Source organism: Emydura macquarii, unplaced genomic scaffold (assembly GCF_026122565.2).
Source record: "Emydura macquarii macquarii isolate MOO-44397 ecotype Brisbane River unplaced genomic scaffold, CSIRO-AGI_Emac_v2 contig_1230, whole genome shotgun sequence".
Taxonomy (NCBI): Eukaryota; Metazoa; Chordata; order Testudines; family Chelidae; genus Emydura; species Emydura macquarii.
In genome coordinates, this window is record NW_027131367.1 from 2,842,388 (window position 1) to 2,867,162 (window position 24,775).

The window sequence follows — 24,775 nt, forward strand, 5'->3', positions numbered from 1 at the left end:
TAGGCTGGGGGGGGGCGAGGGAAGGGGGGACGCACCAGCCCTGCCTGCCCCGTGCCCATCCACGGGCTCAGAGCCTTTGGTCCTGTCTGCCCCCCTGCAGACTACCCAGCCCCCGAGGGCCAGGGTGCAGCATTCCTGGGGGGAGCTCTGACCCCCGCTGCCTGGCTCGCCAGCTGACTTGGCTGTTCTCTGCGGGCCCAGCCCGGCTCTGCCCTGCTGCTGGCTCCCTCCTCTGCTCGCCAGGTCCCCTAGAGATCTTGCAACTGTACACAACAACCGCAGCCCGGCAGGTTCCTGGTGACAGGGCAGCACACAAGCAGCTGGGCCTGGCTTTGCTTTGCTCAGCTGCCCTCTGGCGGCAGGTACAGCACTGCGTGTGCGTGTGAGCTGTGTGTGTGTGTGTGCGCTGAGTGTGTGTGGGAGCTGTGTACATCCAGCAAGTGGGCAGACGTGGGGCTTGGCCTCCAGCAGGGCGCTCTGGGAAGTGCCTGGGTGTGGTGCCGACCTCCTCACTGCCAAGTGGCCAGGCCAGAGCCTGTGTCTACACTACACCCCGCTGCGGGTGGTGTGGAGGGGCCTGGAGCGAAAAGCAGGCTGTGTCCACGCTGCGGCAGGTAGCTACTCACCCCAGCGAAGGCTCCAGGAGGCAGAGGGACACGCTGCTGCGTGTGGACGCGGGTGGCGCAGTGTGGGCGTGCACAGAGCCGTGGGCGAGACACACCACAGGGTTCAGGCGTGTCTTCGTTCTGCACACCTACGCCCTGCCGTCCTGCTGTTGATACCAGGCCGGGGAAGGATGCAACGTGCGCACTCTGCACGCCGCCGTAAGACTGGCGCAGCGTAGCCGGGCCTTTCAAGAGGTACCGCCGGGCTTACGTGTGCTTTGAACCTGCGCTTACTCACGCCGGAGTTCTAGGTTAAGAGCCCTGGGGAAGGTTTGTGTGTGAGGACTGTGGGGAGGTGGAGAAGGGGTTGGGCTAAAAAAAATGGTGTAAAAGTCATGAATAATCTTACAGTGTAGACGTAAGGTAGTGCTGAAAAAGGGGTAAGAGTGAGAAGTAAGCTCATAGTGTCGACATACTGTGTGTGTGTGAGAGAGAAGAGGGACTCAGAGTGTGTGTGTGTGTGTGTGTGTGTGTGTGTGTGTGAGAGAGAGAGAGAGAGAGAGAGAGAAGAGGGGACAGCGTGTGTGTGTGTCTCTCTCTCTTTTTTGCCGGACTCGTCTCTGAAGTTTCATGCCCAGTTCTCAGCCCAGCGACAGACTGATGGGTGATGTAAATGGGAGTGCTGTGCCCAGCACCTTCACCACTTGGTTAATATCTTTTCTTTGCGCCTTCCCAGCTCGTGTTTGTGCAACGTGGGGACTAGAATGGGAAAATGCTGTCAATCAATCAATCAATCAATCAATCGTGTTTAGTCACTGGCTTGGAAGAATACAGACCGGCCAGAGTCCAGCTGGCGTCAGACTCAGAAATCAAACGGTGCGATATATATAACTAAATATAATCCCTTTCCACCGAGGGAGGCAGCAGCGCTGTGCAGCGCCCCAGCTGGACAGGACAGCGGGAGGCACTGCGGGGGGTTTGAGTGGCACCCGCATGGCGTCTCGCAGCGACTGAGCGTTAATGTGCAGCGATTCCCAGCTCTGCCACCGACTGCCTCTGCAGCCTTGGGTGAGTCACTCCCTCTCCGTCCCTCAGTTTCCCCATCTGTCCAATGGGAGTGACAACACAGACCTGCCTGAGAGGCCCTGTGGAGAAGCGGCTCTGTATAAAAACGTGCAGCGCAGGCAGGGGAAGAGCCCCAGGGAGCCTCTCCTGCTTCCTCGTGCAGCTCCCAGGCAGGGCGAGGGTCCTGGAGAGCTGCTTTCACGCTCCAGCCGCTCCAGCTGGAAGACACGTGCTGCCGCAAAGCACCAGGCAAGACCCTCGTGCAGGACCATGCACGTGGCAGCGCTGCAGCTCTGCTCTCTCCCACGGAGCAGTGCCTTCTGGAGGAGAAAGCTCCTGCCCTGATCCACCCAAATAGCTACAGCCATTTCATGTGCAGCAGTGCCCTGCCCCCCGCACCCCATGTTTCTAGCCATGTTTGCAAAGCAGGCACCTTTATTTATCCAGGGGCTTTGCCAAGCCACAGACGTCCCTGGGGAGCACTTCAGCTCCTGGCCCCTTTGCTGCCGGCCTGTGGGCTTTGGAACAAGCCTGTCCGTTCCAGGGGTAAAGCAGACTAGGCAGGCTGCGGATCACCAGACCAGACCGGTGCAGTGGCTGCAGGGCGTGCGGTGGGACGAGAAGAGTCGAGGGTTTGCCCTGGACTGTTTGGCCTTTTACTTGGTGAGTAAAACCACCTTCTTATCGAGGTTCTGCAGTCCTGGCGCCTGCGGCAGAGATGGGGGTCAGAGCCCCGGCCTCCACCCCAGCAACAGCCCCTCTTGTTCTCAGCTGGGCCGGCCTCCTGAAGTTATTGATGTCACTGGTCACCTAGCCACCCTGTCCCCATTCTCTCAGCTCAGGTCCTGAAACCGCCCACGCAGAGGACGCTACAGCCTGCCGTAGAAGCACATCGGATGCCGGTGAGGGGCACAGGATTGAGAGCTGTGGTCTCGATCGCAGGCACAGCTGGATTGTAGACTCCCTGCTCTGTCCGGCCAAGGGGCTGCAATCCCGCCCAGCAGGGCCCAGCTCTGCGTAGCGACGGAGGAGTTCAGCCTGCCCAGTGATGCGGACAGCGAGGCGCTCCGTCCCCTCTTGAGCCAGCCAGGCCCAGCAAACACTGACCAGGACGGGAAGGAGACACAGCTGAGGGGAACCCTCCACCGAGACTCCACGATGGCCGGCTCTAAGGGAGCCTCCAGTGGCCTGGACACCAGCACTTCTCATTAACACACCTGTGCCCCGCTCAGTGCCACGCTGCCAGCTCACCCACCATCTACCCCCGGGGCCCTTGCTGCAGAAAAGCACACACCGGCTGCATGCACATTGCGCTGATGACCAGCCGGGGAAGGCAGGCAGGCATTCCTGCCAAGGGGCCTTGCCAGCATCGGGGTGCTCCTATTGAAGTTGGGAATCGGGGGTGGGCAGCAGAACATTCACCACGGCCCTGGCTGCCTGCGCTGGGGAACAGGGCAATGCAGGCTGGGAGCCCCCGACAGCCAGCAGGACGTGGCAGGTGGGACGCTCTGGTCCCTCCAGAAGGGAACGTGCCACACGCCCCTGAGAAGCACGAAGGCGGGTGGGTGGAGGGAAGCAGGCGGAACGGAACGTGGCTGCTGCCGCGGGGAGAGAGCCCGGTCACTAAGCAGAGAGCAGTGCCTGGGAAGGGCTGCCAGCCTCCTCCCTCCACCCAGGATGCAAAGCGGGTTGTAACATTCAGGTCCCTCCACCCCGACCTCTCTTGGACCCGACCAGACACGGCTTAAAAATGTGGCCGTTTATTAATCCAGTCTGTCTCGTGGGAAAGCTCAAGAGGGTAACGACCGACACTGGGCCGAGAGTAAATGCAGTGTCACTGTGTGAGCCACACGCCAGGCTCACTCCTCCTGCGGAGAGAGAAAAGGTGTTAGGCCCAGGCAGGGTCTCCTGTGGCCACAGACAGCATCACGGTGCCTTGCCAGCCAGGGGAGGGGAGTTCCAGATCTGCTACAGATGCAGGGAGCCGGACTGGCCGGCCCTTCGGGGACTTTAGCAACTCGCCAGGCCACGGAGCTGAAGCCATGCTCTCCCTCTTCCTGGCTCCAGTGACTACTGTGCTGTGTTGGCATCGCACAGGACGCCTGGGTCCGGCTGCCAGGGAACCCCCTCCCCACGCTGGCCCCAACGCAGCTGGCTGAAGGGTGGGCTGGCTGCTTTGGAGGGACCAGCCAAGATGGCTGGCTGCATGGGGAGATAGTGTTAGCAGCTCACCTGCGAGGGGAAATTCACAGGGGAAGAAGCAGCAGCTGAGAATAAAGGGTTGGGCACAAGCTCCCAAGCCAAGCCTGCCTGATATCCTCAGGAAAGGGCCCGGCCCCACAGTGGGGCTGGAGGAAGGAGGAAAGCAGGGGGTCCTTTCAAACCCCTCTTCTCCCACAGACACCGAAGGCTCCACCTACACTACAGAAAACCGCCAGTTCCCTCTGCGGCATAGGCAAGACGGACTCGCGTTCCCCAGCTGTGCTACAGCTTTCAACTTTGTACGGCTGGGAACCGGAGGCCCCTACTTTTGGCTTGTGTGTGAAAGTCACATGGGATCGGCGGGTGACTGGCGAGCTGGGGTGCTCAGCTAATGAGAGACACTGAAAAAATGCCACAGGGTGCAGAATGTGACAGCCTGGGGGAGTATAACTGGTGGAATCGGTCTGCAGTAGGGAAAGGGGGCGGCCTGGGGTGTATCCTGACCTTGTAAGGGTTGTCGTCCTCGTCCTCCTCTGTGACTTCCTTCTCCTGAAAGGAACGGGGAGATCATCACATTTCAAGTCCGCAGGCAAATGAACTTCGAAAACCTGCTCTTACTAACCCTGTTTCTCTCGAACTGGCGCCCTGCCCAGCTTTCCTGCTTTGGCCTTTTATCAGTGAAGATTTAGAAATTTGATAAAAATCACCCCCCACAGCCTTGACTACCGTAGCAGAGGTCCCCATAGCGGGCAGCACACTGGTAAATGGGGCACTGCAACCAGTTAGAAATCAGCTTCTCCATGGGATTGCAGCTGGTACTTCAAACAGACTGTACTTCCACGTGGGAGCCAGGAATTAGGGTTTAGCAAAGAACTGTGCAGAAGTTCAGTGACAATGGTGTGAACAACGCACTACAGGCTCACATCCATCAGCAGCAACCATCAAATCTCCAGGACACAGCTGTGTGATTGTCAGAGGATCAGGTCCTCTGCTATGAAATGAAAGCAAAGGCAAACAGACCATCAGCCAGTGACAGCGGTCTCTTGCTTGGACCCTTCCTGGCCCGCTGTGTGAATGCCATGATCTCGACAGCTGATATAAACTTCACCGGTCTAAGACATGCTGCTCTTTGTACCCAGCATGGGTATCACAGAGTACAGTCACCCCAAATCTCCTGGGTTCAAACACTCCCTGTGTTTGAGGTAGGGAAAGCTCACAGATTCAATGGCAGTGAACGAAGGGCAAGGTTCCCAGAACTCTCCGACTTATTGTGCAGTGAAAACGGCCCCTTCTGAGCAGCAGATCTGTTCCCTGGGCTATTCAAAGTCAGACAAATACTTATTCTGCTTCTGACTCTGTGAGCCCTGCAGAGCCAACACAGCTGAGAGAGGGGCAGGGCCGGATTCCTTGTGCATCATCCACAGAACAGTGTGTAGCTTTCCAATCAGCTACACTTGTGCAAACTACCTGAGGACAATGGGGTTGCCCAGGGGTCAGCGGGGGGCTGCAGCACCCCTGCTCCTGTCGGTGATGCTACCTTGCCAGGGGGAGCTGGCAGGGCTGGCAGATAGGGAAATCGCCTCTGACTTTAAACCAAGTCCACATGATTTGGAATCAGCAAGTCACTTATCACAGGGCCCCTGCAGAGTGGAGCTGCGCTTTCATTTGGTCTCGCAGCAGCCCCATCCCTTTGGCAGACCCGATCTCTGTTGCTACCTGGGCTCTGGACTGCTTAGCTGCTCGCTCCTTCCTCCTGAGCTCGGCTTCGATGATCTCGAAGAACTCCTTCTGGACTCTGGCCAGCAGCTCCTCAGGCTTCTCCTCCTCCGTCTCCACCTTCACCTCCTCCTCCTTGCCCTCGGACTTGGTGCGCTCCTTCAGACGCATCTCCCGGTGCCGGGCCTCCAGGATCTTCTCTCGCTTCGTCTCTCGCTCAAACATCTGAGAGGCACAGAGGTTAGGAGAGGGCTAGGGCTTGGGGATCATGGCCCCCCCAGCGACAGGGCTGTGGGGAGGAATCCTGGCCCCCAAACTGAAGCAGAGCCCCAGGGAACCCACGCTGCCAGCCACCACGCCGGGCCCCCCTGCTCTGTGCACTCATTAGCTACACTCTTGGCACCCTACAATCCCCCTCAATCCCCTTGCCGTGGGATCAGCCACAGGCCTTCCTCACGCTGCACAGGGCTGGCAGTCGCTGTGAGGCTCTCTGGTGTCTGGCCCTGCTGTGAAGCGGTGATATGGGGCGAGAGCTGCCTTTAGTGTGCCCTTATCGGATTAGGCTGCCTCTTGGAGCTCGAGGGCCCAAACCAAGACACTTAAACCCTACTGGGGCATCTCAGCGGGCCCCAACATGGAGCTGCCATGGAGGCTGGGGATGCTCAGCACCCCGGAAAAATCAGGCCGCTTACTTAGGAATCCAAGTTTTTACCTGGTACCAACCCCAACCGGCCTTCTGCTGGGGGGGGAGGGGTGAGTCTTTGCCTTAAAAATCCTACCCACCCAGGTGAGTGGGAGATGCCAGCCCCACACAGTGCAGAGGAAGGAGCTAGAGAACACAGGGCTCCATGTCCCTGGTGTTAGTGAAGTACCAACAGAACATCCCTCTTTCTGCAGCATGTGGCCAGGACTGCCTGCCTCTGCACCCCTGTGGTGACACTGCCCTGCCCTGCCGCAAGAGACATCGCGTGGGAAACCTGGACTACACCCAGCGCTGCACCGCTTTAATGGGGGGTTTGATTTTAAACCAGTTTTAGTGAAACTGGTGCAGTTTTGCATGTGGACATTCTTACACGGGTTAGCTAGCTGCTGGGACCTTACAGGGCCCAGCTGAGCCAACAGAACCAGACTTAAACAGATATACAGGGCTTTGCACTGCTTTAACTAATCTGGTTTTAAACCAATGTAAGTTAAACTGGCACAGCTTCTGTGTATAGACAGCTCGGGTGCCCCGAGCAACCCTGATGTGGGTGCACGTACTCACAGACCGCAAACTGTCCATGCCAACAACTTGCATCACTCAGGTTTCTATTGGCAAATGCTACTAGGGAGACTGGAAGCGTCTGGGTTAAAAGCAGACCCAGCGCTCATCACTGGCAGCTGGCACAGCGTGGCCCTAGCTGCCACTTGCGGTGCCAGAGACACTCACCGCCGTGGCGAGGTTCTTCTCGTTCCTCTGCAGGGTGCAGAGCCTGGCAGAGACCTCCAGCAAGGTCACCGTGCCCAGCTTAGAGCCGCAGCCAATGAAACGCCCGTTGTCCTGCAAGCGCAGGCTGAAGAGAGGCTCGTCACAGACCTGGGGAGGAAGGATCAGTTGGGGAGTTTACAGCTTAGGTGTTTGTGCGCTGCCCATCACCGTAGTACAGGGAGCCTGTCTGTCAGAAGGACTGACTGACACAAGCGCCTCGTACACTAGTCATCAATACTAGCTGCAGCTGATTGTTAAAAGATGCTTTCACTGATGTGTAGCCTGGCCTAAATGCGGTAGAAATTGCAGACAGGAATGCCACATGGCATCCAGATACCGTGATGACGGGCACGTTCGAAATGCAGACGTAGCTAACGCTTGGCGGTGATATCTCTTTCCTACAGGTTTGGTTTGCCCCAGCAGTGCGACACTGGTGAGTGTCTGGGTGTGTATCAGAGCCAGTGAGTCGCTTATTGTGCTGGCCACTTTATTTACTCCATTGCCGGGCCTGTGGCAGTCATCGGCACCGCGCCAGGATGCGTTTGCTAGCTCACTCCTGCTGCGCAGCTCAAACCATTGCCTGAGGCCAGGCCTTCCTCTGGCATCCTCAGGATAGGTCTGCAAAGTACCTTCCACATCCCTGCAATGGTTTGGGCTCTGCTCCCACCCAGCAGGCGAGGAGGAGACACAAAGGTAAAAGAGGACGTGTTCCTGGCCCAACCTTCACGCTGAGGGAGGGGTCGTTCTGTTTGAAGAGGAAGTCCCAGGCATCGAGGGTCCCGTCCATTTTGGATGTGAAGAAGACAGCTGGCCGGATGGTGCTCCAGCACCCGTCTGTCAGGTAAGCCATGTGGTACCTACCAACAAATGCAGCAGCTCTCAGGACAGCCCCTCCGCAGCATTCGGTGCTGAAGAATCCGTTTTAAAGGGCTATGCTACGTTGGAGTAACGGCTGCATTCCCTGTCTGAGCGTGCAGCTTTCACACGCAGTGCTTTTCTGTGCTAGACACACTACGCAGCTGCCTCTCACATACACGGGCTCTGGGACGCACACCTGGACAAAGAGCGAATCCAGCTCCCTTCACTCCTGTTCTGCTTCGGCCTTCGCTAAGGGTCAAGCTCAGCGGTTCTATGCCACTGCGAGTTTGAATATTTCTAAAGGTCAGAACAGAGCCTAGCGAAGGCTGTTCCAAGACATCGCACCCTGGGAGATGGGACAGTCAGAGACATCTAATGGGACATCTAATCAACAGGGCTAAGCAAAGCGTGGCACTTGCATACAACTCTGCATAAAGGATGAAGAGGTCAGCAGCACAGACGGTCTGCCTTTCAAAGCAGCACAGAAGCTGTATGTGAGGGGGGCTGTATTGGGTCATCGGAGGGTTGACCGTATTATGATGATTTATTATCGGTTTTACCGATACTGGTAATTGGGAGCCCCAATCATGGCCAGGACCCCACTGTGCTAGACGCTGTACAAACACAGAGACAATCCCTGCCCCAAGGAGCTGACAGTCGAAGTAGACGATAACATCAGTGGGCTCCCAGGATAAACAGGGGCAAATCTAAAGAAACCTAATTGTGTTGGGGGAACAATATCCTGCCGTCCCCACTCTCAGGACCCGCAGGGGGAATTTCCAAAGCCCAAAGTGATTTAGGCACCCAATGCCATTGAAATTAAATGGGAATTGTGCTCCTCCATCATGGAGATACTTCTGAAACCCCATCCTGTGACTATAAATCAGGGACAGGAACCGTAAGTGCAAAATAAAACCCATTGCCTACTTGGTCCACATGATGGATGATTCCTTGCTGTCCTCAGACCAGATCCGAGCAGTCCAATCCCCGACTGTCAGGAAGTTCTTGGGGAAGAAAGGGTTTCTAGCCAGGGCATAGATGGGGCCATGGTGCCCGCTGTATGTGCCAACTATCTTTTCAGCAGGTGTCTTGGCCTTGCGGTTGCAGGAGATCACCATGCCTTGTTCCGTCCCCACCATGAACTTGGTTGGCTGTGGTTGGAAACACAGTGGAATGCAACTGTCACTGGGTGCGGGGATGCTCTTTCACTGGGATAGGAACAGCCACATGAAGGGAGGTCACAGCCAGGTCGTTTGTTCTCTAGATGCGCCGAGGGTGAGGGTGTACTTAGATCCAAATAATGCCCATAGGCGTTATGCCAGGCCCACTTCCTTCTGACATGCATTGAGAGGAGAAATGAACCCAGCGCTGAAAACTGGCAGCTGTGCTATTAACTAGAGCTAATTAACTATTAATTAGAGCTGTGGGCGAGATCCACTGTTCTAGGAAAAAGCCCAACTCCCGCTTCTTGAAGCTGGCGAAAGTAGCATGGAATCCACTGCATATCTAGTGACTGCCTAGAATTCGGGCATCTCCCTGGACACGCACTGGTTGTTGTTTAGACTATGCTTCATGTACTGTGTATACAAACTGGGGCTACATTTCTGGACACCTTACTGGAGAGATGGAATCTCATCTAACAGGCCTTCCCCATCCTCACATTGTCATACATAGTTCGGCTCCTTTGTCTTCAGTGCTACACTTAGGCCAAGGACACTTCCATGTGGTGGAGGCTTGCTCCGCAGAGCCAGTGTCAGAGTCAAAGCTCTCAGCCGCTGCTGGCCTCATTCCTTTGTGAGCATCCCAAATTCTGTGCACACAGAGCAGGATACTTATCAACTGCAGCCCCCCCGCCGGCTCTACACAACCCTGCATTCTCAGCGATTACAGCACTGCTCGGCTGTGCAACACAGAGATAAAGATGCTTATTGCGGTTAGGCCCCTGCTGGCTCTGCAGATTAGAGATCCCTTAGAGTCTGTGTCTGATTTTTCCTGTCTCGGCAGCAACTAACTGCAGGGATAGTGGGGAAAGGGAAGCCAAAACACAACCCTGGATAATTTACACTTACTAATGTAGAACCCAGCAGGCTACCCTGCGTAGAGCCCTGTGTATGCTGCAAATACTCGACTTTAGCAACAAACAACAATCTCGCACCATTATCACCCCAGTCTTCTAACAGATACCTTTAGTTGTACGCCAACATCAGGAGAAAAATAAATAAATTCCCAGCTTGTTAAGTGCTGGTTCCATGAAGGAAATCCATGCTGTGCGTGCGCACAGAGATTACCACTTGCAGCATTCGAGGGGCTTTGCTACACTGGCCAGCCTTTCTCGGAAATCCAAGCAGATTTGTATACAACCCACACAGGCCCACATCTTGCTCTCAGCACCGCTGATGTCAACCCAGAGAAACCCCATGAAAGTCAATGGAGTTACTCTGAATGGACACAGATGTGATGCATGGTGAGGAAGCATGGTGCATGGTGTGGCAGTTCAGGCAATCAGGATGTTTGAGGAATATAAACCATTGTGTAGGGGGATGGGAGAGAACCTGGTTGGTTTGCTTGACCCTACATGTCAGGGCTGTATGAGACGTCGTACTAACTGGGCCTACAAATTGACCTTATGTGACACTGGCAGGCCAGGTGCAAGCTCATGCCAAGGTCCCCATGTCTCAGTTGAACACTGACAAATACATAGTGGACATCTGTCTGGCTCAGCTGTGTGTTACTACTGTTAGAATGATACGAATATGTTCAGGGTTTAGACTTTATTGAATGCTTGTGAGTTGCTGCTTGCATTAATCTCACTTATAACTTTTGTATCCCATATTGTTAAGTAATATTTGAGCAGTTGTATTGTGAACCTCTGTGACTGTGTAAATCACCAGACAGGAGATCAACATTAATTAGTGTTAAGGGCTGATCTTCAACAGAAGGTGTTAAGGGAATAGTCCATCAATACCAGATGGACTTGTGGGATGTTGCAACTGGAATTTCCTTACGTACTGTCAACAAGATTCCTTATGCACTGTCAAAGACTTTTGCTATTACTCTGCCTCCCCTCCCCATGAAGATGAGCCACTCAAGGGACTCCTCTCATCAACTGAGCATTGCAGACAAAGAATGGATGAAGAAGAGAATAAAACTCCTAAGCAGAAGGAATTGATTATCTCTATGCTGCTTGGACTTTGGAGGGCAACAGGGTGTTTTTAGGCATAAGCCAGGGATCCTCAGCTGCTGAGCCCTAAGGACATATAGAGCTTGCTGACTATATATGCTTCCATGATCTTTTGAAACATATGATTGTAATTCATTTGTATTTCTATGTTTACCTGCTTTCATCTTGTAAATAACTCTCTGGTTTCCTTTTCCGATTTAATGAATCTTTAGATAGTTTATTATAGGACTGGCTACAAACGTTGTTTTTGGTGGGAGATCTAAGGTGCAACTGACCTGGAGTAAGTGACTGGTCCTTTGGGACTGAGAGTAACCTGAGTATTGCTGTGATCCTTGGTGTAAGGGGCCATCTCGCACAAAGGTAAGCTCACCTGGGTGGCAAGACAGATTGGAGTACAAAGGAGGGCTGTCTGCGACTGCATGTTAAGGCTGTTATTGTGCCTGAGGAGTGTGCACTTGCTAATTGGTTGGTGAACTCTAAGTACAGAACTCACAGCCAATCTGGGGCTTGTGCCCTGGTTCCTACCAGTCTGCCTTGAGACTGGTTCTCCCGCTCTGCAGCCCCTGCAGGCAGCATTATACCCTGACGGTGAGCTCAGCTGTCAAAAGTATCTGACAGTGCGTCAGATGTCCCAGTAATCGATGATAACCAGGGTTTTAGGAAAAGGTGCGGAAGCAGATAGACGGAATTAGTCCAAACACAAAGGCCTCCTAGTTATAGTTCAAGGGCCGTGTTCAAATCGTGCTGGGTAAACAAGAAACGGATGGAACCAGAAACCTGTGAACCAAAACTGGTGTGGGAGAAACTAGGCCTAATTGGTGGACAAGATAATGAGAGGATGGGCTGTGCTGCTCCTCAAAGCTTTCTGGGGTCCTTAAAGATAGACTTTGGGAGAAAAGCTTCACCATCCTGGCCACCATCCCCACGGTCTCCTGGGACCCCGGACTAACTTCATCCTCATCCTGAGAAATGTCCTGATCAGACCAGGGCAGAGAGAGGGACCCAGCTGATGATACCAAACATCATCTGGTTGGTGTGTGTCTGTGTGTGTCTCTCTCTCTCTCCCCCCTCCTCCCCTGGCCCCCATGTGTCCTTTTCCTTCCCCATCTTATTTCTTCTCTTTCCCCCTCTCTCCTTTTTCCTTCTGTGTAATGAGATTCTGGCTCAGCTGGCCAGGACTGCATATTTTACAATACCGCCGTAAGCCTGTGACCAAAAAGGCAGCTAAATGAAATGCCCTAAATAGCCCCATGTCAGTAAAGTTTGCCTGATCTCTGAGTGGCTGCCAAGACCATGTTCTGTTCCTGTGCTTTTCCAGCAGTGAGACTGCAAATGAGACTCAACGTCAGAGACAGAAGCTGCATTTTCTCTCTCTGCTGTTCTTTTCTCTCCCCCTTGTGTGTGTGTGTGTTTTATTAGGAAATGGGACTGGACATTAACAACAACAACAACGACAGCTACAGCCCACCTCAACTAACTTCTTCTCTTTTCCCCAAAAAGACAGTTACCATCTTTAATAATACCATCTAAGTCCGTCAGACAAGAGGGGCTTCCTTTAAAGACTCTCTCCAGCTAAAGGGAAAGGGAACAAGGGATCTTGTTACAATGACAGCCTGACTTAATACTTTATGTCTCAAAGGCTTTAACTGCTTTCCCTTCTATTCGGTATCTCTAATGAAAGGTTAAAAGGATTTCTAACAGTGTGTTTACCACAGTACTAAGCAAGCTAACATTGCTGTATACCAAATCTCGGACCTTACTGAACACTGTTTAATGTCAAACAGTAACTGGGTTATGATGTTAACACCTTTGGCCCATTTATTCCACCTGAATTAATACAACAGTCATGTATGTTCCCTTCTCCCCACCCCCTGGCTATAATCCAAGCCTATGCCTAAGGATTCCACCACGGTGAATTCTTCCCTGAAGTGTTGCACCCTGGCCACGCTTCTGGCCTAGGATCACTGCATAAGCCTCTCAAAACCCAGCCCGAGTGGGAAGTAACCTGGGACGCATGGGGTCTTTGGAACAATGACTACCACAGGACAAAGCCTCCACCGTGAGCTCTCCCGGGGCTGGTGTGCAGGACAACAAGGAGCACTCACCATGGTGGGTTCAAACTCCAGCGCGATGGCCCCTAGAGCATTCTCCAAGACTCCTTTCCTGCTGATGTCCATCACCAGCGTCTCCGTGGGCTCAGTCAGCTTACGGATATCCCACCACAGGACCTGGCGGAGGGGATGGGAGATATCAGAGCTGCTTGCTCTCATAATTCCCAGAGCTTTCTTTCCCGTATAGAGATGCTGGCACTTTTACGACCCAGCATCAGGTAGTGGCTGCTCTTGGATCAGACACATTAATGACTGGACCTGCAATGGCAGGACACGCACACATGCACGCTTCTTCTCTGTGGGTGTGGTGCAGCAGAGTGGCCTGGGGCAAACTAAAGGTATGGCAGCAATCACGCACCCATGTTTTACAGCTGAGCGACAAAGCACAGCCAGGCAGTGCAAAGTCGGCCCTGACCTGCGGGGCGGTACAGTCGTCACAACAGCTCCTATAAGCAGAGGCTGTCCGTGCTATCAAGTCAGATGTGGCAGTTCGGAGGTGCCAGGTGCTGGCCCCGCAGAGACCATGGTCTGCCCTTTCTCTTGGCCCTTTACCTGCCCATCGGTAGAGGCAGAGAAACAGTCTGTGCCGGTTTTGGATTGAAGCCAGATCATTCCATACACAGGGTCCCTGTGGCTGAATTCTACGGTGGAAAGCTCCACCGGCTGTCCTCCTTTCCGAGTGTCCCAGTAAGCTGTGAAGGTGGAGGAGACAGTCAACAGTGTCATATCCCTCTGCCCTGCTCCATTGGCTGCAGCTCTCAGAAAGGAGCTGGCGAATAACCATTGCCCCAGTGTTTTGGCTCTGTTCCATCTGGCTCCAATGGGTTGTTTCCCATCTCTGTGCTTCCTGACTGAGATGAAGTGAACATGGATTTGCCCTCCTTTGGCTATCACTTTAGCAGTGATGCCAGGAATAAGGAGCTGGGTTTGCGACTACTTGGCATTTACATTTACATCGTGCATTTCATCACAAAAGAGCCATGCAAACTATCCACTGATTCAGGCCTTGCCTACACTGTGGTTTTAGCTGCCAGTATTATAACACTGACCTAGCAAAACTGTTGCAACCCCTAGTGTGGATGGGCTGAACAAGGCTAAACTGTAGCTTCCCCAGGGCAGCCAGAAGCTGGGGTAAGCAAGTCACTGATGCAGCTACACCAGCAGCTAAAAACTCCCACGTAGGAAAGTCCAAGTGTCCCAACTGCCCTTTGGGGGGCAGGGGATGAGCATTATCTTCATTTGACTGATCCCCAGCAGAGATGTATACAGTGGTGCTGAGCGACACCCCAGCTGCCATCGACTCCAGCTGGTGGTTTGGGTGCTCTGCACTTCTGAAAACCAGGCCCCGTGACCCACGGTCACATAGCAGGTGAGTGGTTTGACGCCAGCCTACTACACAACCCATAACTCATGCTCTGCAGGAGCACAACACAAATCAACGTAGGTCCTCCATAAACAGTGGTGGTTATATTTTCATATCTCTGCATCAGACACACACAGACGCTGCTGCAGAGAAGAATCCCTAGCACAGCATAAAAGTAGCTCACGTCTGGGGTATAAATGACTTGCCCATCCCTGCTTTAGCCAGGGTTAGGCAGCTGGGTCAATTCTCTGCAGACATGGCAGAGTTGTACTCGCTTTCTCTTGCTCAGTTATAATTAAACAATTGAATGTGACAGCATGTGCTCTGCTGGGCTATCAGCTGCATGCCTGGGGAGCCCTGTGAAGGATGAGGTGAAATCGACTCTCTCTTCCATCACCTAAGGAGTGCATGATAATGTCCTTCTAATGCAGATCAGATTGCTGCTGCAACGGCAACGAAAACATAAAAATGAGCAGAATTCAATTGAAAAGTGTGTGCGGCTGAATAAATAATAGAATCTTAAACGGATCTGGCAAGGGGGGGCCTCTTCTAATGTTGAAAACAACGGAACAAAAATCATTCTATAAATTAAATGAAGGCAATTTTTCTTTTGGAATGCCCCGGCACGCGTCCCAAGGCACATCAGTGGGGGAGTAAGCAATGCCAGGTAACACTACACGCCAGCAGCTATCCGATACACAGTGTTCTGTACAGCGCTTGGGGTCTATAGCAGCACCCTCCCATCCTCAGCTCTAGCCTGCTTGATGACACGGTGTCTCTAAAGCCATGCAGCTGGGAAGGAAGCTCGGGTTAGCAAAGACATGCCTGATGCTTTTCCAGAGAGAACATTTTTGTTGGTGGTGATAGCTGTTTGAACACAATGGCTCAGAGTCATCCCAGGGTGGGGTGGGGGGTTTCCCCTACTGAAGTCAATAGAAAGTCAGTATCTGGTCTACTGCTTACAATAAAATAAATAAAATGCTAGTGTGTGTTGCTGGTCTGTGTTGCTGGGGCTGAGTCACACCAGTGTGTGGAGAGGGCACAGGAAGCATTTATTGCCACTGTTTGGGCTATACCTGTTTTACGAATAAGCATAAGCCTCTGGTCCCCAGGGATGGCTGATTTCACTAGCACTGAAGCTACTTAGCAATTCAAACGTTCTCTCAGCTACATCTGTGTCTATTTCCGATCTGGAATGCGTTTGACAGGTTTTGAGGGACAAACAAATAAAATGACCATCTTTTTCAGAGTGGGTGTTCTAGGAAATAGCCTCCTCGCCCAGGGAGACCCACCTCCACCACTAACAAAATGGGCTTCCCCTGGGTCACTATCACATCACGGTGACTTACCAGGCAAGAGAGCCTGTATAGCCACTACCTGCTGCCTAATCAGGTGAGCATGTGATATTTCATCAGTCATGCAAGCCCCAGGGCTCTGATTCCAATTCAGTATTCCAGGCCATGGAGCTCATGACATGAGTAGTCTTTGTGCAGATTAGCAGAACTGTGCAGAATTAAAATGAAGCAGTTCCCCTGGGAGCATTGCTTTATATACAATCTGTGTCCCTTACCGATCTGTCCATTATAGCATCCTCCAACCAGGATGTGAGAGTCTTTGGGGTTGTATTCCAGGCTCACGAGTGGGGAAGAAGGCCTGAGAACCAGGTCCGGTTTGTTGGGACTTTCTATGGGGAAGGGACAAACCAGAGAAAGCAAAGTATGAGTGACACGCAAAAGGAAAACATTTGCAAGTAATTCAGCTGAGTAATGCTTGACACTAGCCAGTGAGATCTGGAACCCGTCTTTCCAGCATGTAGCCCAATAGTCTGTTTTTGACAGGTGCTGGGATGCATACACATCCCAACATCAATACTCAGTACTAGCAAGAGGCAGGGTAGAAACCATTACTACAGCGTGCTAATCCCGAGTAAGGCCTAGCACGTACGTAGCACTCTTCAGCTGAAATCACTTTACAAGTATTCTCTCCATGTTACAGGCTGAAGTAGGGAGGCAATGACTTGCCCAAGGTATCACAACAGCCAGGAAGAGAAGTCAGGAGTCCTGACTCCCAGCCTGGGCCTAAAATAGACCAGCAATTCCTCTCTCTGCCTCAGATGAAAATGCACTTCACTGCCTCCCCTCAAAACAGAGTATGAGCAGTGCCATGTCTTGGAACAGAAAGAGGAGTGCTGTTTTGAGTGCTCGCTTTCTGCCTCCATTCTGCATGAGTCTTCTCCCATTTAGCACCTTGATTCTAAAGGAGGGTGGGGGGAGAGATCAAAACCAGACAGGGCCATTACTGAGGTGCTCTGAGCTGCTGGGAATGCACGCCACTAGACAGACTGCTGGGATAAGAAGGAAGGTATACACCTCCTTTACCTGTCAGATTGTGGCTGCAGCCTCCTTGGAAAAAGGAGTGGCTGTGAAAGGTATATTCACTTTGGGTGAAATGAGGTGTCCATGCCTCACGCCTTCTGCCCCCAGCCCTTTTGCTTTTCACCCTTTTGTTCTTCAATCCAAAAAGTGCCACACAGGGGAAATTCCTCAGCAAGACGAGGCGTTTCCCAAGTTCCAACCCAGGCCTTGTGTTGCTTCTTGCTTTTTAAACGAGTGGGCAATTAAGCTACTTACTTAAGCAGTCCAATGTCACTGTGTCTGAAAATGTGCTCATCGGAAAAAGCTACAAAGGCTAATATCAGGAGCTCTATCTTGGGAAGCTAGAGAGTGGGTCTTCATAAGTTATTTTCCACATTTTAGTCAGGTATCAGACACCCCAAACCCCTCTTCTCATTCCCCCATGTGTAAAATGGGAGCCAGCCTTCCCTTTCTACTTTTCCAGGAGGTGTTGTGAGGATTCGTTAGTTAATATCTTCAAAAGCACTTCACAGACATGAAGGGCCACGTTAGTGGCAAGCATTACTAATTGAAGCCTTTATCCTCTTACCAAGATCCCATATGTATGACTCATAGCTCATATCTTTAGTGCTTTGCTGGAACTCCAGGCTGGAATAAGCTACCGCCAGCTTCTTGCTTCCATCTGGGTGCCAGGAGAGATGTGTAGCTGTCCTTTTGATTAAATTTGGATCCCTTTTTGATAATAAAATGTCAAACAATGGCATTAACTTGCTAACAGTTTTGTCATGGCCCAGGCTATGCAATAGTCTCCCAAGGGAAGTGGTGGGAACCTCAAATAAAACAGGTTAAAACCCTTGAGTATTGATTGCAGGAAACAAACCTACATTGGGTTGTGAAAGGAAGACCTAGATGAGCTAATAAATCTTTCCAGTTAGAAATTTCTAAAAATCCAATTACATTCCAGGATCTAACTTAAAAGTTACGAAAGAGGCCCCGACATTGAAAAAAATCTTTGAGAAACAAAAGATGGAAGATTCTTTCGAAACTGTGCGGTACAAAAGACACTAAAACCTGGGATACTCACTGACGTTCACTAAATAAAAAGAGCCTCATAATACCCCAAACCCATTAGATCCTCCCCCGATGAACATTATTTTACTCGGTTTTGAAGGACATGTCAATTACTGCTCAAAACACAGTGAAGGAAAAAACAGTCTTCTTTCAGTGATCGAAACAAATAATCTGAAAACAGGGTGAGGTGGGGGATTAAACTCCTGTAGCAATCATCCCCCAGAAGAATTATTTGAAAATACCCAAAGGAGCATCTATATTTATACATTACTCTCCAAAAATTATCTGTCTGAGCCAGGGATGAAATTGACAGGGTTGGTGCAAGTCCAGAGGAAAGTCTATACAGCCTTCCATTCAAACAGCTGGGATGTCCTGCAGTTAATTCTGGTTGAGACGGACTTCTGTTGGGATCTGCTGTGATGGCTGCTTCAGTTATGCCTCCTCCTGTCAGCAGATGCAGTTTAACAGAGCAGGCTTAACTGAAGTAGTCACCTCAGCGGGCCCAGTGGTCAGTATGGACTGGAATAAAACAGTGAATGCTTAGAACAAAGGGCAGCATCTCCTGGCTGCCAATACCTAAAGACATTGATGGTTTTTGCAGATGGAGGCTCATCTGCTACGTCCGCCGTCTCCTCATCTTCAAAGTACTCCTCGTAGATATCGATCGCATTGTTCTGTTTGATGCAGTGTTCCATCAGCTGTGAAGCAAGCCATGCAAACAAATCATGATGTGACATTTTGGAAAGCTATTGGCTCTGGAGGGCAGGCAGCAAGCAGAGCATGATGGGAAAAGGAGCTGTAATGCAGGAGAACAGGCAGAGGGGCAGTAAGGGAGATGAAGGGATGGGACAGTGGCCTTACACTGCCGAGCTGTATGATGGCGTTAACGTAGTTCTCATCTTTTTCTACTTTCTTCCGGAAGCGAATGGTCTGCTCCATCTCTAGCGAGTTGACATCTTTCGGCCACCCGCCTTCCAGGTGGTTAACCCCCTCGTTTTCCGTCTCAAACCTCTCTGTGTTGACCTGAAATGTTACACAAAGCGAGAGGCAGCAAGAGACAAAGCTGATGGGTTGAGTTTTTAAAGCTGTCCGTGTGAGGTCTAGCATTTACTCCCTCACTGATTCCAGCCAGTGCGCAGACTCCCAATCAAGATTTTCCTAGCTTTGTCAGTGCTGCAAACACCACCTGGGTTCTCAAAACTCAGCTCTGGTTCTTACACCACCACCAGGAATAAAGACCTTGCAGTCAGAACAGAACAGACTGATTCACAAGGCAGACTAGAAGAACCCTGCACACTCCTCCCTGGCTGTCCTGCTCCTGCAGTGCTAAGGGGGAGGTTTCCATCAACAACATCAGCAGATCTCTCTCTCACACACTCACTCACAGAAATTGTGAGACGCTTCCAGCATTACAGTCACTTTTCTGGCTATAACCAAGTGTTGAACTCATAGTCCCCTCTGTGGCTAACAATGGAATTATGGACAATCACTTCACAAAATGACCTTAGCGCTCCCACTCAACTCCTTCTACAGGACAGCAGCAGGGATCATGCAGCATTAGATCTTACAACTAAGCAATCCCTTGTTACTAATACTGGCCAAGTTACAGGGAAGTCACAGAGCTCATCTGGAAATGTTAACAAATTGAACTAACACAGTTGTTACTTTTATTAGTTCCCACACAGGAAAACAACTTGATTGCGAAGAGGGGCCAGCACTGGAATGAAGAATTATTGGCTACTTCTCCACTGTTTAAACCCAAAGTAGTTTCTCATATTTCACTTGAGCAGAGCAGACTGGCTTAGCACAAGATCAGTCCAATCCTAGGAACTCATAAGAAATCATTCATGAATAGCTTTCTTTATTTACCATCACTGACTGCAGTGCTGTGAGAATCCCCCACTCCTCCACTTTTTTCATGGCATTCCAGATTTGCAACACACTATCTTTTCCCTGCTATGGCAATGGCTTCCCTCTGAAGATCTCAAACCATGCTGCAAACATCCATGGAGCCTCACGACTGGCTTCCTGTGAAGTAACTAAGATTGAATTCACTCTGTGTCCTTAGCATTTCTGTCTCTAGAGCTGCCAAGGTCACACAGTGAATCAGAATGAATAGAAGCCTGTCTCCTGCTTTAATCACTAGACAAACTCAGAGCTCTTAACTGTCCCACGGAAGAGAGCAATGAAAATATTGGCTCCATCATCTCCTGAATATGGGATGGTTGAGAACCCTGAGATGATATCATTGCAAACTTCTCTGAACGCTGCCACCATTATTACACCAGCACCACTGCATTTCTTCCAGAGGAGATCTTGAGACCTATATTCTCTTCCTACAAATGGAGTCCCAGAAGATCTCCAGTTTACCACTGGCTAAGGGCACCCTGCATTGCTGAGCATACCCAACTTTGCAACCCCATCACACATCTCTCTCATCCTCTCAGAGAGAGCCTTTCAAGTAAGACTTCATTAAGAGAGAGCTCTGTTTGCTCCCACTCTACCTCGTGCTCCGACATATCACTGGCACACTGCACAGCAGCGTCAATGGGGTCCCTCTCTATGAAGTTTGCGGCTTGACTCGGGTCCGGGTGGATGTCCACGTTGGTCTCGGCTGGCCGGTCAGAGAAGTTGCATTGTCGGCCAAACTCGCTGCGTTTCTTCACATACACGTAGACGATCTCCATGGTGCCTGCTGAGCTGAGGGAGAATAAACACATCGCCCCTTCGCACTGCTTCAGACTGTTAGTTTCATTGCACCCCGCAGCGTTGCGCAACAGATGCTTCACGGGGAACACAGAAAGATATGGTCCCTGCCCCAAGAGCTTGCGCTCCGTGTTTTCGAAACAATGAGTGAGTTTAAATTAGGGAACAATCCTGCACTAGCTTCATTAGGGCAAGGAACGGACTGGATGATCCAGTGGGTCTTTCCTATCGCTCTGTTTTGTAAGCGTATCCCTACTCTCTTACATCGATCTGGCATGCGACAGGCTTGCCCAACATTTCTTCGACCGATGACTGCACCGACACGAGATGGGGGCTTTGGTCTTTAAAGAGCCACCTGTGCTCTACACTGATTTTTACCCATTTAACAATTTCGGTTGGGGGGTGTTTTTTTTTTTAATTGAAATAGATAAAACCAAACATCCCCTGGTGTGGACGCAGCCATGCAAGTATAAACGTAGCGTTTATTCCTCGAATGATTACGACGGGAGTATTTACGGGAATAAACTGGGGCAAGCACCTTTATGGATTGTGTCCACACTAGAGGGGCAGACCACTTGAACTGTACAATTCCAAACCGCTCCAGTTAAAGCGATACAAAACCCGGGTGTAGACAGGCACCGAGAGTCCCTGGGCAGCTGGGGGATCAAGAGGGAAGCAGCCTGCAAACAGGAATGATTCAGGGGCAGGCCCGCAAACGTGAAGAGCGGAGCGGAGGGAGCCGTCACCCTTCTCCGAACACGCCCGTCTTCACAGGATGCTGCAAATTAGTCGGTGGCTGTGGCTGCACCGGCACAGGGGGGGAAACGAGAGGAGGGTTGGCCTGGCCAAGGCTGCGCAGGGAGTTGAACCCAGGCATCCTGGCTGGCACCATCCTGCCCTGCACCCTCGGCCCTGGCAGAGTGAACCCAGGAGTCCTGCTGGCCGGGGCCCTCTCCGCGCCCTGGGCCCGTGCAGCGCCTCAGCAGAGGCCCGGTGCATTCGGCGCCTGGGGGGTGCCCGCTGTGCCAGGCGCTGCACATAGGGGGTGCCCAGCCGCAGGGGGGAGGAGGGTCTGGCTGCCAAGGCCCCGGCTGGGGGCAGCCACGCGGGGGGTAGGACCCACGGGGGGGCGGATCAGCCCTCCCCATCCTTACCCGGCGGGGGGCAGATCCGGTCCGGGCCCGGTTCTCTGCAGTCGGGGGCAGCGTCTCCCCGTCGCCTAGCAACGCCCGCGGGGACTGGAAGCGGAGCGGTCACGTGACGGGCCGGGAGCCGCCGCCATGTTGGGGGGAGGGGCGGGCTGTCCCATGAGGGAGGAGCCATGCGGCCCAGCCAGGCCCCTCCCTCCTCCTGCCTGTCACCGTGGCCTTGGGCCCTGCGCCCTCAGGCCCCACCAGGCCTGTCTGCCCCTTGCCCTCCCTGCAGTGCAGGGGTGACAGGCCCCCAAGGTCGGGGCCGGCCCTCGCAAGGGGGAAACGCGGCCCCGATCCGGCCTGGGGAACACGCCGCAGCTGCGAGCCAGCTCCCGGCACGGGGGGCCAAGCCCGGCGCCTCGGCTCGCTGCGCCTGCAAGAGTTTCCAGCCGCCCACCCGCCCGGAGACTCAGCACTGCTCTTCCATGCAGGGACTGTCCCGGACACCAAGGCCGCCCGGCCTCCGCTACGCCTGGAGAGGGGTTGGGGCCTTGCCAGCTGCTCCGCCACGCTGCAGAACGGCCCCTGTCCTGAGCGCGGGAGTGCTCGGCCAAAGCTGGGGTTGGACGAGCCCGGTGGCGTTGAGGGCCACGGCTACCATAGCAGGCGGTGTTGCAGGGCGGGGTGGAGATACCGCGGCCGAGCAATGGCTCCAGCTGGATCAGCAGAATCCCAGTTTATACCAGGAAAAAGTACAGTGGGGCCCTGCCCATCTCGCCCTACAGAAAGAAAGATGGTCACAAGGCCCTGGACCGGCTCATGACCCCCAGGTTGGGAACCAAGGCACTGAAAGAAAACGTCAGCCAAAATTTAAAACTAACCGACTTCCGAGGACAAAAACCCCACTCTACCCTCAGGAAGTTTTGATTGAAGTGAACAGGCTTCAGCCCAAGCCCACCTCCGGGAATAGACCTCATCCCAGCCAGCTGTTCATTGCAAATACATGAGCTGCTTTAAAAAAAAAAAACAGATGGAAAAGCAGCTACTTTTTTCATCTGACATAAATGATTCATTACAGCGCTGAGTGACCCAACAAGCCATGTGCTGCCAACACTTATAAGCAGTCCCATTCACTATCAAAACAGCCATTATCTACCAGCGGCTTATTTCCAGACACTACTGCAAGGAGCGGGGAGAGATGGAGCAGAATACATAATAAGGACAGCCCAGCATGAAAACTAGATGGCATTGGAAACCATTCAGTAAAAGTATGAGTCACTGAAAGAATCCTGGGATACTAGAAGAGGAAGATGGAGAATGCTGAAACTCTACTGTCCTTAGTAAGACAGGATTGTCAATCCACTTGACACCATGGCTGTGGCTAGAATAGTGTTTAACAGCTAAAGTGGGGAGTGTGGTTCCCCACCACAAGCATTCAGACAAAAAACTTTCCCCTGGTTCCACAGTTTGCCATGGGCCCTTTTTTGGGGCGTGGGGGGAAGAATGGAAATTCACCCACCCCTGAATATGTAATAAACATTTTAAATCATGTTATTCAAAATTGCACTGTCCTGAGATAATGGGATACAGAACCTTTGCACAGGTGACCCGCAGCACAGAGCTGTCCCACGTCAGCAATGATCACATATTAACATCTGATTGCCAAGCTGCACCTTATGGAGAAAGGAAATAAAGTTAGACTGTGGAACTCACTGCCACAGGGTGTTGAGGCCAACAATTTAGCAAAATGTATGGAGGGACTGGACATGTATATGGATAACAGGAATATCTAGAGTTCTAACACTAAAAAAAAGTTTTCAATGGAGTAACAATTTTTATGCTTCAGGATTTAGGCCAATTTCGGTTAGATGTGAGAAGCAGACTTCATTAATGGGAAGATTATCCCAACTGCATCTTATGGGTTTCTTGCACCTTCCTCTGAAGCATCTAGTGCTGGCCACTGTCAGAGAAGATAATGAAGCAGATTGACTATGGGTTTGGCACAGTACAGGAATTCCAATAAAAGGGCTGGCATTGGTGGCGTGTTTAGAACCAACCAGTTAGAACTACCTCACAAAACCAGCCACTGTGATAGCCACACTTGCTGACATGTCCGGCAGATAGGTCCAGAATAAAATGGGCCAGAAGGGAGAGGATAGCTCAGTCTCTCTCAGTCACCGCACCTACCTATGCTGTAAACTGCTCCCTGAATCCAGGATCCCACATTCTGGAGCATTTACCAGCATCATTGTTAGCAGTAATAAAAACAAAGTTTGATATCTCGGCCATAAAAATCAACTTTGGTAGTAATCGTGACATGTGGTGCCGTTTCAGTCTTTTAAAACCTAGCATTAATATCCTCAGATTGACCAGCACTTGTCTAATACAATTTAAAAACCATACATTTGCAATCCTCCAGCAGATTCCGAACATGAGTTAGAGGACACTGATAGTGCAGTCGAGTTGTTGGAGAGCTAGCTGGGTGTTTTTAATTTAATGCAAATTAAACAACAACACTGTGTTATCCATCTATTGCACAAACAGTTTATACCATAAGGTGGCACTACTCTCTATAGCAAATAGCCGGGCCCTCGCACCTTTGTACCTGGAAGAACTTTTTCATGCTCTGAAATTAAACAAATAGAGCCAGGCAAGTCTTATGAAAACCTAGACAGATCTGTAGATTTGAATTGCTTCATTCGGTCAGGGAATGCTGCATAATTGTGGGCATTTGTAGTACTCTTTCAGTCAGGGAATGGAAGCCGTATCATGTGACCCGTGCCAAATCAAAAGACATCTTGAACTGTGGAGATAAAATGCTCAGTTCTGCATTTGCAGCACACTGTTCCTGTGGATCATTGTTAGCTACAAAGAACGGGCCCAGCTCTAGAGAAGACCATGCTAGGATGGACTGAAGCCTCATCCACATAAGTAAAGGAAGA

General features: G+C 51.7%; 1 protein-coding gene across 1 annotated transcript; it reads right to left on the reverse strand.

Moving 5' to 3' along the window:
- Positions 1–3,414: 3,414 nt before the first annotated feature.
- Positions 3,415–21,865, reverse strand: DNAI2 (dynein axonemal intermediate chain 2). The gene is made up of 14 exons (XM_067547801.1): positions 21,855–21,865; positions 20,499–20,694; positions 18,856–19,017; positions 18,571–18,692; positions 17,513–17,655; positions 16,140–16,253; positions 13,759–13,898; positions 13,201–13,323; positions 8,842–9,065; positions 7,778–7,913; positions 7,018–7,164; positions 5,589–5,813; positions 4,377–4,421; positions 3,415–3,538 (listed from the first exon to the last, which is right to left on the reverse strand). Exons 2-14 carry the CDS (start codon positions 20,679–20,681, stop codon positions 3,530–3,532), a joined length of 1,773 nt encoding a protein of 590 aa, XP_067403902.1. The 5' UTR covers positions 20,682–20,694; positions 21,855–21,865; the 3' UTR covers positions 3,415–3,529.
- Positions 21,866–24,775: the final 2,910 nt, after the last annotated feature.